The following is a 16,778-nucleotide window of genomic DNA, read 5'->3' as shown; positions in this document are numbered from 1 at the left end:
ATTAGTTGTTTGTCAGTTGCTTCATTTGCTATTATTTTCTCCCATTCAGAAGGCTGTCTTTTCACCTTGCTTATATTTTCCTTTGTTGTGCAGAAGCTTTTAATTTTACTTAGATCCCATTTGTTTATTTTTGCTTTTATTTCCAGAATTCTGGGAGGTGGATCATAGAGGATCCTGCTGTGATTTATGTCTGAGAGTGTTTTGCCTATATTCTCCTCTAGGAGTTTTATAGTTTCTGATCTTACATTTAGATCTTTAATCCATTTTGAGTTTATTTTTGTGTACGGTGTTAGAAAGTGATCTAGTTTCATTCTTTTACAAGTGGTTGACCAGTTTTCCCAGCACCACTTGTTAAAGAGATTGTCTTTACTCCATTGTATATTCTTGCCTCCTTTGTCAAAGATAAGGTGTCCATATGTGTGTGGATTTATCTCTGGGCTTTCTATTTTGTTCCATTGATCTATATGTCTGTCTTTGTGCCAGTATCATACTGTCTTGATGACTGTGGCTTTGTAGTAGAGTCTGAAGTCAGGCAAGTTGATTCCTCCCGTTCCATTCTTCTTTCTCAAGATTGCTTTGGCTATTCGAGGCTTTTTGTATTTCCATACAAATCTTGAAATTATTTGTTCTAGTTCTGTGAAAAATGTGGCTGGTAGCTTGATAGGGATTGCATTGAATCTGTAGATTGCTTTGGGTAGTATACTCATTTTCACTATATTGATTCTTCCGATCCATGAACATGGTATATTTCTCCATCTATTAGTGTCCTCTTTGATTTCTTTCATCAGTGTTTTATAGTTTTCTATATATAGGTCTTTAGTTTCTTTAGGTAGATATATTCCTAAGTATTTTATTCTTTTCGTTGCAATGGTAAATGGAATTGTTTCCTTAATTTCTTTTTCTACTTTCTCATTATTCGTGTATAGGAATGCAAGGGATTTCTGTGTGTTGATTTTATATCCTGCAACTTTACTATATTCATTGATGATCTCTAGTAATTTTCTGGTGGAGTCTTTAGGGTTTTCCATGTAGAGGATCATGTCATCTGCAAACAGTGATAGTTTTACTTCTTCTTTTCCAATTTGGATTCCTTTTATTTCTTTTTCTGCTCTGATTGCTGTGGCCAAAACTTCCAGAACTATGTTGAATAGTAGCGGTGAAAGTGGACACCCTTGTCTTGTTCCTGACTTTAGGGGAAATGCTTTAAATCCTTATAAATTAATTCTTGCTTCTTCAGTACATGTTTCCATGCTATAAATTACTAGAAAAGAAATTACTAGATCAAAGGGCATATAATTTTCTGATGTGCCCATCAACTGTAGGTACCTTTTTTCATTATTAAAATTTGGGGTGACAAATAGTAATCTTTTCATTTTAAAATGTAGGCCTTTGATTACTAAAAATATTAGTTGTTTATCATATTATTTAAGGAAGTATGATTTAAAAGTAAATTTTAATAGAATTTTTGTAGCTATCCCAGTCATAAGAATTTTCAGAAGTTCACTGTTTAAACAAATATTCTTGAGCACCTACCCTGTGTTTCTATGTAGAGGGATGCTAACCTATTCCAAGAAGATTAAAGAGTATTTTGAACTGATATATGTGCATTCTCAGTCACTAAGTTGTGTCTGACTCTTTTGTGACCACATGGACTGTAGCCTGCCAGGCTCCTCTGTCCATGGGATTTCCCAGGCAGGAATACTAGAGTTGGTAGCCATTTCCTTCTCCAAACTGTTTCGGAGTCTCTGTAAACTTTTGGACCAATTCCCAAGGCTGTTCTAAGCTGGTTCTTTTAAGACCTCTTTGATGATACCAGTTGTACTGTGGGCAATAACTATGATCTAGTGTTCACTTTATTAGCAATTTTCTGAGTAGTTTCCTCTCACTGACACATTCTTAACTATAATGCAGGTTTTATAAAGATGATGAGTAATATAGTAAGATCAATTTTGTCTGACCTTATGCCATTTTAAACAAAAGAGACATTTGTATAGACATCACGTAAACCTCTGTATTTAAAAATGAAGTTTTATTTCCCCTCTACAGATAGAAAATATAAATTATAACCAGTTAAAGCTACTCTCTAAAGACATTGGAAACCCAAGTGCAAACAATATAGGAGAAATAGAGGATAGGGGAAGCTTTTAAGATTCAGTTATCCAAAAGAGCTAAATAATGCAGGTACAATACTGAAATATCATCTTAAATATTCTAATCAATTCAAAAGAGGTGATCAGTGTCATTGTATGGTTTGTTAGGGTGTTATGCTATTTGGTATATTTCATTTTCAGCAACAGTTTACATGTACTAAAAAATGATAAAACTAACACTCCCATAAAACTAATACTCTCTTCTCAATGACTGGGTGTCAAAATTATCTTTTAAAGTAAATATAACTGTAAAGTCATTCTTAAATTTTTTAAAGAAAATTAAAACACTTGTATTTAGTTTGAGCACCTGAAAATACGAGTTCATGTGATTAAGAGGTCATTGTGCTTTCCTATTTTCTGATTATGTAACAATATAATTCTTCAAGATAATTTTTAACCTTTTATCATACTTGTAGAAATGGCTGGTGTAATTTGCTTATTTCTAAAACCTCAACTTTCACACACACCCCCAAATGGTATATATGGTATTTTCTAAAGCTGTGGGAATAGAACAGTAGAGAACTTTTAGACAGTATGTCTGGGGAAAAAAAGAGAAGCTGGAGGGAAAGGGGAAGGTTACAGTTAACTCCTTCAAACACAACTCTTAGAAAATGCTCTTATCACTAATCACCAGATTCTCCATTAATAGTTGAGTAGAAGAATAGAAGAATTTTTTAACTTACACAGAAGTGTACCTCACATAGCTCCCAAATGTTTTGAGTCTGCTGACTAAGCATCATCTAGCTTGATTTAACTCAAGCCACATTCTGCAGTTTGCCAAGTATCTCAGTGGAGCTTAGAGAATGGCCCCCAAATTAACTGTCTTTTAATAAAGCCTCTGGGAAGTGAAGCAACCATTCAATTTTCTGGAACAGACTTCTGCAGTAAGAAACTGAGAGGTAACGGATGACTTAATGGCATCATGCAGGTGCCAAGCGAACCACAGAGAAGTGCTTCTGAACTGTATTATCAATGCAGCTATGTCATAGACAGATGTACTCAGGTGACACCAAGAACTTTCAAATAAGAGGTGATCATCAGATGAATTCATGGGCAGTGGCCTAAACTGACTCATTAGGCATGAATGGATGATCTGTCAGAGAAAAATGACTTTTAAGACCTCCATTCTTGCTCTAATGCTTGATATTAACGACCTTTCAGGATGGTTGATATCACTGAAATTTCAGCTGTCACAAAGAAAACTGGTAAATGAATCAGTTTCTGAATGAAGATAGAAGGCTGTCCCTGAAAAAAAGAGGCAGAATGACAGTTGTAGGAAAGAAGAACTAGTGTACTGAAATGTAAACTTAAGAAACAAAACTCTCTTATTACCTCTGAATTTAATTTTTTATGATTTATTTTATTGGAATTTGAAATGTCTGGACTTAAGCTTAACCCCAAGATTAAATCCTTAGATAACATATCCTTATCCCCTTCCAGAAAAGAAGATCTGAAATTTGAAATACAGCACTTTGAGTTTTACCAGAGCCTGCTTATGATGTATTAGCCTGTCAGTTATGGGTGTGTCTTACTAATCATTCATAGGACATAGATTACAATTTGTCTGTAGCACACAACACTCTGTGCTTAACTGCTGCCATAAAAGGACATTATGGTCTAGATCAGAGGTCAGCAAACCTTTTCTATAAAAATCTAGGTAGTAATTTTTAGGCTGTGCAGGCCAGATGGTTTCTGTTGTGACTACTCAGCCATTGTGGGACCAAAGTAGGCATAGACTGTATATATGTAAATGCATGTAGCTATTTTCCAAAAGTCTGTATTTATGGACACTGAGATTTGAATTTTGTATAATTCTTATATCAAAAAATATTCCTTATTTTTCAAACTATTTTTTAAAAGTAAAAACCATTCTTAGCTCACAAAAAGCTATACAAAAGCAGGCTGCAGGCCAAATTCAACCCATGGGCTGTAGTTTGCACCCCCATCTAGATTATAATCAGCTTCCCTTATGGCTCACCAGTAAAGAATCCACCTGCAGTGCAGGAAACTCAGTAGATGTGGGTTTGATCCTTGGATTGGGAAGATCACCTGGAGTCTGTTTCTATGAATCTGACTATTTTAGATATCTCAAACTAGTGGAATTCTACAGTTATTTTTCTCTGTGGTTGGCTTATTTCACTTAGCATAAGGTCCTGTCCTCTAGGTTTATTCATGTTATCCAAAAGAGTTGAAATCAGAACCTCAAATGTATATCTGCAAGTTCACTGCATGTTGTTCAAAAGAACTGAAATCAGGGTCTCAAATAGGTATCTGCATGTTCACTGCAACATAACTCACAATAGTCAAGATATAGAAATAATTAAATGTTCATTGACAGATGAATGGGATAAAAAAGTATGGCATATACATACAATGGAATGTTATTCAGCCCCAGAAAATGAAAGGGATCCCACTATATGAAGAATGGGATTTTAGTAGATTGGGTAGAGATCCAGACTGGAGTGCTTTTGATAGTAAAAATGAGCATTGTTGATTGTTATTCTAGGATAATAGGTATAAATCCTGGCTATTTCATGCAAATTGGGATATATTGTATCCTAGTAGAATGAGTCAAAGCAACCAGGAGGAGAGAACCTTGAATGTTGTCAAGAGAGAACTGATTAGGTATGCAGTGAATGAAAAAGTCCAGGTTGGTTGAAGCACAGGAGATGAATAGGGGGAGAAAAACTAGAAAGGTAGTCTGGGCCTTGAAGTAGGATTGAAATTGTATTTTCTTAAACATAAAGCTAAGACATTTAGAAATTATTAAACTAGTAGTGGAGAAACATTGAATTTTTAAAATAATAAAGTGACTTTGTTTGTTCTCAGTAATGTCAATGATGTGCAGAATGAATTGGATCAGGCAGAGACTACATGCAGGAGCCCAAGAAAGGGACCACAGCATCAGTTAGAAGAGAGAATGAGAGAACGTGGACTGAATCCAGGCAACAGGAATAGAAAGGAAGGTGTCAATGAAAGACACATCAGAGAGAAGAGAACTTACTAATTGATATAAAATAAAAGATCATCTAAGAAAAAGAGAAACTCAAAGGAAATGCCCAAGAGTTTAAGTTGAGGTGACTATAGGCATTCTATACTTGAAGGTTACAATTAGGAAGGAAAGGGAGGTCTACAAATGAGTATAGGACTGGGATCCTATTCTTACTGTAATTTGGAAAAATACATATAAATTAGCAATGGTACATCTGTAGTTTAACTTTTGAAAATACTTTTATGCCAGGAGTATTTTGAAAAACTCTGAGTGTGAGCAACTTGGTTTTTTTTTTTTTTTTTTTCAAATTGGACTTTGATTTAGAAGGAGGGTAAGGGAGAGGACTGAGGTATCAGTTCAGTTCAGTTCAGTCGTTCAGTCGTGTCTGACGCTTTGTGACCCCATGAATTACAGCACGCCAGGCCTCCCTGTCCATCACCAACTCCCGGAGTTTACTCAGACTCACATCCATCGAGTCAGTGATGCCATCCAGCCATCTCATCCTCTGTCATCCCCTTCTCCTCCCGCCCCCAATCCCTCCCAGCATCAGACTCTTTTCTAATGAGTCAACACTTCACATGAGGTGGCCAAAGTACTGGAGTTTCAGCATTAGCATCATTCCTTCCAAAGAAATCCCAGGGCTGATCTCCTTCAGAATGGATTGGTTGGATCTCCTTGCAGTCCAAGGGACTCCCAAGAGTCTTCTCTAACTCCACAGTTCAAAAGGATCAATTCTTCAGTGCTCAGCTTTCTTCACATTCCAACTCTCACATCCATACATGACCACTGGAAAAACCATAGCCTTGACTAGACGGACCTTAGTCAACAAAGTAATGTCTCTGGTTTTGAATATGCTATCTAGGTTGGTCATAACTTTTCTTCCAAGGAGTAAATATCTTTTAATTTCATGGCTGCAGTCACCATCTGCAGTGATTTTGGACCCCCCAAAGTAAAGTCTGACACTGTTTCCCCATCTATTTCCCATGAAGTGATGGGACCGGATGCCATGATCTTCGTTTTCTGAATGTTGAGCTCTAAGCCAACTTCTTCACTCTCCACTTCCACTTTCATCAAGAGTCTCTTTAGTTCTTCTTCACTTTCTGCCATAAGGGTGGTGTCGTCTGCATATCTGAGGTTACTGATATTTCTCCTGGCAATCCTGATTCCAGCCTGTGTTTCTTCCAGTCCAGCGTTTCTCATGATGTACTCTGCATATAAGTTAAATAAGCAGGGTGACAATATACAACCTTGACGTACTCCTTTTCCTATTTGGAACCAGTCTGTTGTTCCATGTCCAGTTCTAATTGTTGCTTCCTGACCTGCATACAGTTTTCTCAAGAGGCAGGTCAGGTGGTCTGGTATTCCCATCTCTTGAAGAATTTTCCACAGTTTATTGTGATCCACACAGTCAAAGGCTTTGGCATAGTCAATAAAGCAGATTTAGATGTTTTTCTGGAACTCTCTTGCTTTTTCCATGATCCAGCGGATGTTGGCAATTTGATCTCTGGTTCCTCTGCCTTTTCTAAAACCAGCTTGAACATCAGGAAGTTCACGGTTCACGTATTGCTGAAGCCTGGCTTGGAGAATGTTGAGCATTACTTTACTAGCGTGTGAGATGAATGCAATTGTGCGGTAGTTTGAGCATTCTTTGGCATTGCCTTTCTTTGGGATTGGAATGAAAACTGGCCTTTTCCAGTCTTGTGGCCACTGCTGAGTTTTCCAAATTTGCTGGCATATTGAGTGCAGCACTTTCACAGCATCATCTTTCAGGATTTGAAATAGCTCAACTGGAATTCCATCACCTCCACTAGCTTTGTTCGTAGTGATGCTTTCTAAGGCCCACTTGACTTCACTTTCCAGAATGTCTGGCTCTAGATGAGTGATCACACCATCATGATTATCTTGGTTGTGAAGATCTTTTTTGTACAGTTCTTCTATGTATTCTTGCCACCTCTTCTTAATATCTTCTGCTTCTGTTAGGTCCAGACCATTTCTTTCCTTTATTGAGCCCATCTTTGCATGAAATGTTTCCTTGGTATCTCTGATTTTCTTGAAGAGATCTCTAGTCTTTCCCATTCTGTTCTCTTCCTCTATTTCTTTGCATTGATCACTGAATAAGGCTTTCTTATCTCTTCTTGCTATTCTTTGGAACTTTGCATTCAGATGCTTATATCTTTCCTTTTCTCCTTTGCTTTTCACTTCTCTTCTTTTCACAGCTATTTGTAAGGCCTCCCCAGACAGCCATTTTGCTTTTTCGCATTTCTTTTCCATGGGAATGGTCTTGATCCTTGTCTCCTGTACAATGTCACAAACCTCATTCCATAGTTCATCAGGCACTCTATCTATCAGATCTAGGCCCTTAAATCTATTTCTCACTTCCACTGTATAATCATAAGGGATTTGATATATTTCTCTATAAACTATTCTTTCTGTCTTTCCTCTAGGATCCAGTGGGATGCAATCCATTTTTAGATTAGTACACTGGTCCTTAGTTTATACTTACTATAAAAGTAAAAGTGAACCCAACTGAGGAAAATGCACAGCTATGACAGACCTCTAGCTAGAATATGATTCAGAATGATTTTAATCCACAAGCTTGTATCACCTAGTTACTTCAATGCCTATCTTAAGAGTCTTCAAAATTATCCAAACTAAGTACTTGATTAAAAAAAAAAAAAACAACTCATTTTCCACAGAGCATTTGGGATTGTAAAGATGCCTTGAAATCAAAGAAAGAAACAATAATGACACTTTATAACTTCTAAAATTTGAATTAAGCTTCTGCTGTGTTGCTGACTCCCAAAATGGTACCCAAGCTATATTTTATATTTTTTATATTCAATTTTCCAATAATTTTCTAAGTAGTGACTTTTTTCCAGCAGGGAATATGGAGAGAAATAAGTGGAAAGAAATAGATGTTTCACACACACCACACACAAACACACACACGCACTTCATTTTAAAAGAAAAAAAATTAAACAACAAAGGGAATGAAATCACTAGAGGAACAAATTCAGAAATAAGAATTTTTAATTTGGAAAAACTTTCCTACTTTTTGAAACTCTTGAATTCTTCAAACTCTTCCACTTTGTTTAATGTTCTTCCACGTTTAGATACTATGAAATTAACCAGTCTGGCCATGGTGTGTGGTATGGTCTGCTGTTTCTCTAAAACAATGGTCCAGAAAAGGAAAGTAGATTTGAATACATTATCCTGCCTGGTCCCAGAATAGAATCCCCAGACATCTCCGGGTGTGAATTGCTGAGAAACGTTATCCCTCTCTGGTGAGAGACTAGGCTGCTAGAGTGGATAGAGAGCAGTTGTGTGGGTGCGCAGTAGCCCCTGGTGCTACGGCATGTTCTTGGTACAAGAAAGAAAGAGAAATCGTAGTACAAATCCCCCTTGTTGTTGTTGTTAGAAAACCTCCTATAGAGCAAAACTCTGATTGATACCATTCATCAGGACCAGTAGCCGAGCACTGTGGGTTCTATTTCTTAAAAATTTCCTTTTGGGCTCTGCTTCTTTCCTTGTGCCGTATCTTTTTTAATTGCTAAGTTTCTTTTACTCATCTTCCCAGGATGTTTACCTCTTCCTGTGCTGACTACATAATAGAAATAGAAAACATTATAATGCTATATAATTATAGCCATTGTAAGCATGTGTTATAATGTGTATTATCCATGATATAACCCTGTAGATGCAAACATATCATACATATAATATTACAGCACACTGGCCAACCTGGCTGGTGCTTCTGACTATATCCCTCTCTCCTTGGTAGTTATGATTACACTCGAAGGCTTTGACAACTTCAGGATTTCTAATAAAAGCTTATCAGTGTTCTAGTTTTCTCTTCCTTAGTTCTTTGCCTGCAGGCAGTCCTTCTCAGGTGTCATACTATTTAGCAACTGCCCTGACAGGATGAGAACTGATCTTAAGTGTCAAAATGTGTCAAAATGCAAATAAACCAGATCCTTTCCTCACCCTCTAGCAGGTTTTGCCTTCAATGATTGTTAAACAAAGAAATCTAGATTATCTTTTTTTTCTCTTTTTATTATTTTCATAGTTCTTCAGTCTCAGTGAAATTTTAAATTCCTGGGTTGAAATTGGATTTAAACAAGTCATGGTTTGTTTCTGAATTGACCATGATTAGCTTTCCCTATGATGGATCCATTTCCTGTGATGAGGTGGTGTAATAAGGATGTGTGTGGAGTTTTCAATATGTCTAATTGGAATCTTTCTAGAAAGTTGTAATCATATTAGAATAACCACTAAGTGAAAAGTATGGGCATAGGAGACTTAGATGTTTGTCTGCCTGTGCTTCGTGGACCTTATAGAAGGCAACTTACCTCACTACCCTGAAAAACCCAAAGGTAGGAAACTCACAAACTTATGTACGTGAAAGCAGTAAAAGCATAACAGGGCTTTATCAATATACAAGGTATTACTGTGTCTGTTCCTGTACAGTTATTATTCATTATTATTGCTATTACCACCACTAAAAATAGAATGTAACTTCAGCCTGTCTGTGCTAAAAGATTGGAACATATCCATCTAACCTCTAGAACAAGAAGTTTTTGTTATGAAAATTCTCATGTGCATCTTTTAATCTTGTCAAATACATTGATCTGTCTCTTTCCTAATAGATTCTTCATTAAGTTTCAATAATGATTGTATTTTTTTCTTACTTTTAAGACAAGTTTTGACTTTCTAGACTCCTTACAAGCTGAACAAAATTTAATTTTGGAAATAGGAGATACTTTAGATGACCTGAGTTTACCTACTGAATACTGGTTTGACTTGTGATCCCTTAGAAAATTACCATGGCTCTCTAAGCCAAATTTTCTCTAAATCTCATTTCACAATATCCAGCTTACAGAATAGCTGAAAAATTACAGTTTAGAGCATTTCATTCTGTAATGCATTATAGACATTGTTTTTTGAATAGTTGCAAGTCTGTTCCTCATAGAAAGCTTATGTAGTCAATCCTTTATTTAATCAGAGTACCCTTTATATGTGCATGTAGAAAGATAATGGAGAGAGAGGAATGGAAATGGCTATTTCTTTTAAAATTATTATTTCATGTACTGGGAAGCATGAAGGAGAAAATTATAAAATCAAATAGTTTAAATTACAATTTCAAATAAAAGAATTTTTTGATGTTAGTATATTATAACTTCTAAAAAAATTTACAAATAAAGAATCAAGAGAATAAATGCTAACAGCTTTGGAGGAACTTCTTTAATCACAAAACTATAACCGCTCTCTGCTGTTTAAATCTTTGATTGTAGAAATACATCTGATCTACCTTTTAGAATTATTAAGTATAAAAAGGCATATCACTGTTGTTATTATCTTTTGTGTGTTCAGTCACTCAGTTGTGTCTGACTCTTTGAAACCCCATGGATTGTAGTCTGCCAGGCTCCTCTGCCCAAGGGACTTTTCAGGCAAGAATAATGGAGTGGGTTGCCATTTCCTTCTCCAGGAAATATTCCTGACCCAGGGATCAAACCCAGGTGACTTGCATTGCAGGCAGATTCTTTACCATCTGAGCCACCAGGGAAGCTCAGTTATTTTCTTATGCCTCCCTATGTATATTTTTGCAGTAAACATTAGTCATTTCGTATCTCTTTTAATTCCCACTGCCCCCCTGCCCCGCCCACCTTCTAACACCTTCTAATACCATCACCCTGGGGGTTAGGTTTCAACATAAGGACTTGGGGGAGACATGTTCAGTCCATAAGAGGGAGGAAGACAGATGCTACCTGAGTCTTCTCGGGGCCCTTTTAATCCATTGTTCCTCTTCGTCTTTAGGAGTTGTACAGACGTGCTGTGCTGCATGATCTTCATGCTGTTCATTATGGCCTACATTCTTTTAGGACTGGCAGGTGAGTAAGAACAGGTATAGAAGATATTTAACTTTTACTACTTACGCGACTAAGTCAGTGTCACATTTTTAACATTAATCATTCCAAAATCCTTCTTCTGATTGATTATTGTCTTTTCTGGAGGGAGTATACCTCACCAGGACTCACTGGGTAGGAGATGCAATGAAAAATAAACACAAAGCAGTTGATTCAAAGGCAAGTCTATAAATTACTTAGATAGATAAAATTATACAAAAGAAAGAAAAACCCTTATAGTTGCTTTTTAATCATTTTTGCTTTTGAAATTTTATTAAGCAGCTAATAAGGTTCACATTATTATTTAACTAATTAGAGTTAGGGACTCCTGATGAAAATGAAAAAGGAGAGTGAGAAAGCTGGTTTAAAACTCAACATTCAGAAAACTAAGATCATGGCATCCAGTCTCATCACTTCATGGCAAATAGATGGGGAAACAATGAAAACAGTGACAGACTTTATTTTCTTGGGCTCCAAAATCACTGCAGATGGTGATTTCAGCCATGAAATTAAAAGACACTTGCTCCTTGGAAGAAAAGCTATGATTGACCTAGACTGCACATTAAAAAGCAGAGACATTACTCTGCTGACAAAGATCCATCTAGTCAGTGCTATGGTTTTTCCAGTCATCATGTATGGATATGAGAGTTGGACTATAAAGAAAACTGAACACTGAAGAACTGATGCTTTTGAATTGTGGTGTTGGAGATGACTCTTGAGAGTCCCTTGGACGGCAAGGAGATCAAACCTGAATATTCACTGGAAGGACTGATGCTGAAGCTGAAGCTCCAATACTTTTGCCACCTGATGTGAACAACTGACTCATTGGAAAAGACCTTGATGCTGGGAAAGACTGAAGGCAGGAGGAAAGGGATGACAGAAGATGAGATGGTTGGATGGCATCACCAACTTGGTGGATGAGTTTGAGCAAGCTCTGGGTGTTGGTGATGGACAGGGAGGCCTGGTGTGCTGCAGTCCATTGGGTCTCAAAGAATCAGACATGACTGAGTAATTGAACTGAACAAGGTTCATGTTATTATTTACCAATTAAGATTAGAACCTAGATAAGTCTAAGTAACATATTACCTTTTCTTTTTACAAGCAAATTAAAAAGAAGGAACAATTATTAAGTATTTCACCCAGTAGTTTATTGGCATATAAGAAGTCCTATTGTCTTTGCCTACCAGAGAAAGATAGCCTGTGGTTCATTGTTAAACTAAAGGTTTTTCTATGGAAATGAAAATAAAGAGGACAAATAGAGTCTTTGGTGTTTTTTTTTTGTTGTTGTTGTTTGTTTGTTTGTTTTTAAAAAAACCCTACCAAAAGGGATCAATCAGTATGGCAGAGTAAGAGGACATGAAGCTCACCTCCCGCAACAAACACATCAAAATTATGTACATGTGGGACAATTTTCACTGGAAACTGGCAGAAAGACTCCAGTGCTGTTAAGATACACACATAATTGGGTAGGAAGGGGAAAGAAAGGCAATCAGGTCAGGTCGTGTGCTCCTGGAGCGGACCTCAGAGGACAAGAAAGATCACACAAGTGGACACTCATCCTGTGAAATAAGCAATGAGAACCACAGATTGAGTGCCCCTGTCCTGGGTTTCTATACAGAGGAGACAAGCCCTTTTGGCTGGCTGAGGACTGCTGGGGTAACAGGATGGCTGTGGGAAGCCTGGACTACAGCTGTGAGGAGCACTCATATGCTAGCTTGCTCCTGAGGCAGGGTGGAGAGAGGTATGCTCTAGTGGCTACTGGGTTTCCCATAACCTCCTTGGCATGCGCAAAAGCTGAGCAAAGGCTTTGGTCCTTCTCATTTCACATCACAATGTATCATTGGATCTGGGGCAGCAGTGAGTGGGTAGAAGACTCAGCTGTGGTGTGCAGAGCTGACCTAGTCCCTGGGCATACCCTGGGTGAGAGGGTGGCAGCCACTACTGACCTTACTCAGGCAATACATCTCAAGTAGGTCTCAGGTCTCAGACAGCAGCGGCTCCACCACAGCTTGTCCTCAATCATGTGCCAAGTGTCCATGTAGCCCAGTGATGTGGTTTAATGAAAGGGCGGGAATGGAATGGTAGAGGCTGAGGACAGTGATGTGCTCTGAGGGACCAAAGGGGACTTGCACATCAGGTTGTGTCTGAGCTGAAAAAAGGAAACACTTGTAGGTGCCTTCCCAGGCAGTGTGTCAGAGATAGCTGGGACCTCCGTCTGCAGACAGTGTGAGCAGACAGCCCTCACTAGCCCCACTTGCCTCAGCACTTCCCTACTCTAGGGAAAAGGTCCCAATGCAGATAGAGGGGGAAAACACACTGAAAGGGAACAGAACCGGCTTGGGCCCAACCCTCAGGGTGTTAGCTCCAGCAGCTTGGGCTCAGGCCCCACCCCTGACTGGACATTGATAGCCACTGAGCAGAGAGAAAGTCCTGCCTCACACTGGGCTCCAGCTCTAACTCCTCCATCTCTAGTTTCATGGCTGCAGTCATGTCCATAGTGATTTTGGAGCCCGAGAAAATAAAATCTATCACTGCTTCCACTTTTTCCTCTCTTATTTGCTATGAAGCGATGGCACTGGATCTTAGTTTTTTGAATGTTGAGTTTCAAGCCAGCTTTTTCACTCTGCTCTTTCACCCTCATCAAGGGGCTGTTTAGTTTCTCTTCACTTTCTGCCACTAGAGTGGTATCATCTGCACATGTGAGGTTATAGATATTTCTCCTAGCAATCTTTAATCCAGCTTGTAATTCATCCAGCCCAGCATTTGCATGATGTACTATATATAAGTTAAATAAACAGGGTGACAATATATAGCCTTGTTGTACTCCTTTCCCAATTTTGAACCAGCCCATTGTTACATGTCTAATTCTAACAGTTGCTTCATAATCCACATACAGGCTTCTTAGGAGACAGGTAAGGTGGTCTGGTATTCCTATCTCTTTAGGAATGTTTCACTGTTTGTTGTGATCCACACAGTCTAAGTCTTTAGTGTAGTCAATGAAGAAGAAATGCATGTTTTTCTGGAATTCCCTTGCTTTCTCTATGACCCAGTGAATGTTAACAATTTGATCTCTGGTTGTTCTGCCTTTTCTAAACCCATCTGAAAGTTGTCTGGAGCATCTGGAAGTTCTTGTTCACATACTGTTGAAACCTAGCTTGAAGGATTTTGAGCATAACTTTACTAGCACTTGAAATGAGCATAATTGTAAGATAGTTTGAACATTCTTTGGCATTGCCCTTCTTTGAGATTGGAATGAAAACTGACATTTTCCAGTCTTGTGGCCACTGCTGAGTTTTCCAAATTTGCTGACATATTGAGTGCAACACTTTAACAGCATCATCTTATAGGATTTGAAATAGTTCAGCTGAAATTCCATCACCTCCACTAGCTTTGTTTGTAGTAATGCTTCCCAAGGCCCACTTGACTTCACACTCCAGGGTGTCTGGCTCCAGGTGAGTGATGACACCATCATGGTTATCTGGATCACTGAGACCTTTTTTGTATAGTTCATCTGTGTATTCTTGACACCTCTTCTTAATCTCTGCTGCCTCTGTTAGGTCCTTGCCATTTCTGTTCTTTATCATGCTCATCCCTGCATGAAATGTGTACTTAATATCTCCAATTTTCTTGAAAGATCTCTACCTTTCCCATTCTATTGTTTTCTCCTAATTCTTTGCATTGTTCACTTAAGAGTGCCTTCATATCTCTCCTTGCTATTCTCTGGAACTCTTCATGTAGTTGGGTATATCTTTCCCTTTTTCCCTTGCTTTTCACTTCTCTTCTTTTCACAGGTATTTGTAAAGCCCCCTCAGACAACCACTTTGCCTTCTTGCATTTCTTTTTCTTTGGGATGATTTTGGTCTCCACCTCCTGTACAATGTTACAAACCTCTGTCCATAGTTCCTCAGGCACTCTGTCTACCAGAACTAATCCCTTGAATCTATCTAGTCACTACCACTATATAATCATAAGGAATTTGATTTAGATCATACCTGAATTCCCTAGTGTATTTCCCTACTTTCTTCAATTTAAGCCTGAATTTTGCAATGATGAGCTGATAATCTAATCCACAGTTAGCTCCAGGTCTTGTTTTTACTGACTGTATAGACCTTCTCCATCTTCGGCTGCAAAGAACATAATCAATCTGATTTTGGTATTGACCATTTGGTGATGTACATGTTTAGAGTCATCTCTTGTGTTGTTGGAAGAAGGTGTTTGCTGACTAGTGTGTTCTCTTGACAAAACTATGTTAGCCTTTGTTCTACTTCATTTTGTACTCTTAAGTGCAAACTTGCCTGTTGCTCCAGGTATCTCTTGACTTTCTACTTTTGCATTCCAGTCCTGGACCTATGATGAAAAGGATGGCTTTTTTTTTTTTTTTTTTTGGTGTTAGTTCTAGAAGGTCTTGTAGATTTATAGAACTGGTCAATCAGCTTCAGGTTCTTCAGCATCAGTGGTTGGGACATAGACTTGGATTACTGTGATTTTAAATGGTTTGTCTTAGAATGAACTGAGATTATTCTGTCATTTTTGAGATTGCACCCAAGTACTGCATTTTGGACTCTTTTGTAGAGGGTCCCAAACATGATGAACCTAAAATAGACCCACACCAAGACATATCATAATTCAAATGGCAGAAGTCAAAAGTAAGAGAGAATATTAAAGGCAGCAAGAGAAAACAAGAGTCATATGCAAGGGAATTCTTATAGGCTATCAGCTGATTTCTCCACAGAAACTTTTCAGGTGAGAAGGAAGTGGCGTGATATGTACAGAGTGCTGAAGGGAAAATCCTGCAATATAAAATACTCTAACCAGCAAGATTATTATTTTTAAAAAAGGAAATGTTAAAGGCTCTTCTCTAAGTGGAAAAGAAGTAAGAATCTTAAAGAGAAAATATCCCCAGAAAAGGTAAATATATAATAAAGACTGCTGACCAACTACTTACATAAGCCAATAGGAAGTTTAAAAGACAGATAATTCTAAAGCAACTATTATAAACAGTTAAGAGATGAATTTGGCCTTGGAGTACAAAATGAAGCAGGGCAAAGGCTAATAGATTTTTGCCAGGGGAACACACTGGTCATAGCAAACACCCTCTTCCAACAACACAAGGGAAGACTCTACACACGGACATCACCAGATGGTCAACACTGAAATCAGATTGAGTATATTCTTTTCAGCCGAATATGGAGAATCTCTATACAGTCAGCAAAAACAAGACTGGGAGCTGACTGTTGATCAGATCATGAACTCCTTATTGCCAAATTCAGACATAAATTGAAGAAAGTAGGGAAAACCACTAGACCATTCAGGTATGACCTACATCAAATCCCTTACCATTATACAGTGGAAGTGACAAATAGATTCAAGGAATCAGATCTGATAGACAAAATGCCTGAAGAACTATGGATGGAGGTTCGTGACATTGTACAGGGGGCAGTGATCAACACCATCCCCAAGAAAAAGAAATGCAGAAAGGCAAAATGGTTGTCTGAGGAGGCCTTACAAATAGCTGAGAGAAAAAAAAAAAAAGAAGCGAAAGGCAAAGGAGAAAAGGAAAGATATACCCATTTGAATGCAGAGTTTGAAAGAATAGGAAGGAGAGATAAGAAAGGCTTCCTCAGTGATCAATGCAAAGAAATAGAGGAAAACAATAGAATGGGAAAGACTAGAAATTTCTTCAAGAAAATTATAGATACCAAAGGAACATTTCATGCAAAGATGGGTACAATA

General features: G+C 37.9%; 1 protein-coding gene across 1 annotated transcript in view; it reads left to right on the top strand.

Annotated features, from left to right (window-relative positions):
- SLC44A5 (solute carrier family 44 member 5) overlaps positions 1–16,778 on the top strand; it is a 450,883-nt gene that overhangs the window by 318,543 nt on the left and 115,562 nt on the right. The window contains exon 4 of the mRNA XM_069594802.1: positions 10,957–11,030. Within this exon, the coding sequence (XP_069450903.1) occupies positions 10,957–11,030 (74 nt within the window). The remainder of the gene's footprint in view (positions 1–10,956; positions 11,031–16,778) is intronic.

Source organism: Ovis canadensis, chromosome 1 (assembly GCF_042477335.2).
Source record: "Ovis canadensis isolate MfBH-ARS-UI-01 breed Bighorn chromosome 1, ARS-UI_OviCan_v2, whole genome shotgun sequence".
In the NCBI taxonomy this organism is placed as follows: Eukaryota; Metazoa; Chordata; class Mammalia; order Artiodactyla; family Bovidae; genus Ovis; species Ovis canadensis.
Note: the sequence above shows the minus strand (reverse complement) of the source record. Positions and strands in the feature narration are given on the sequence as shown.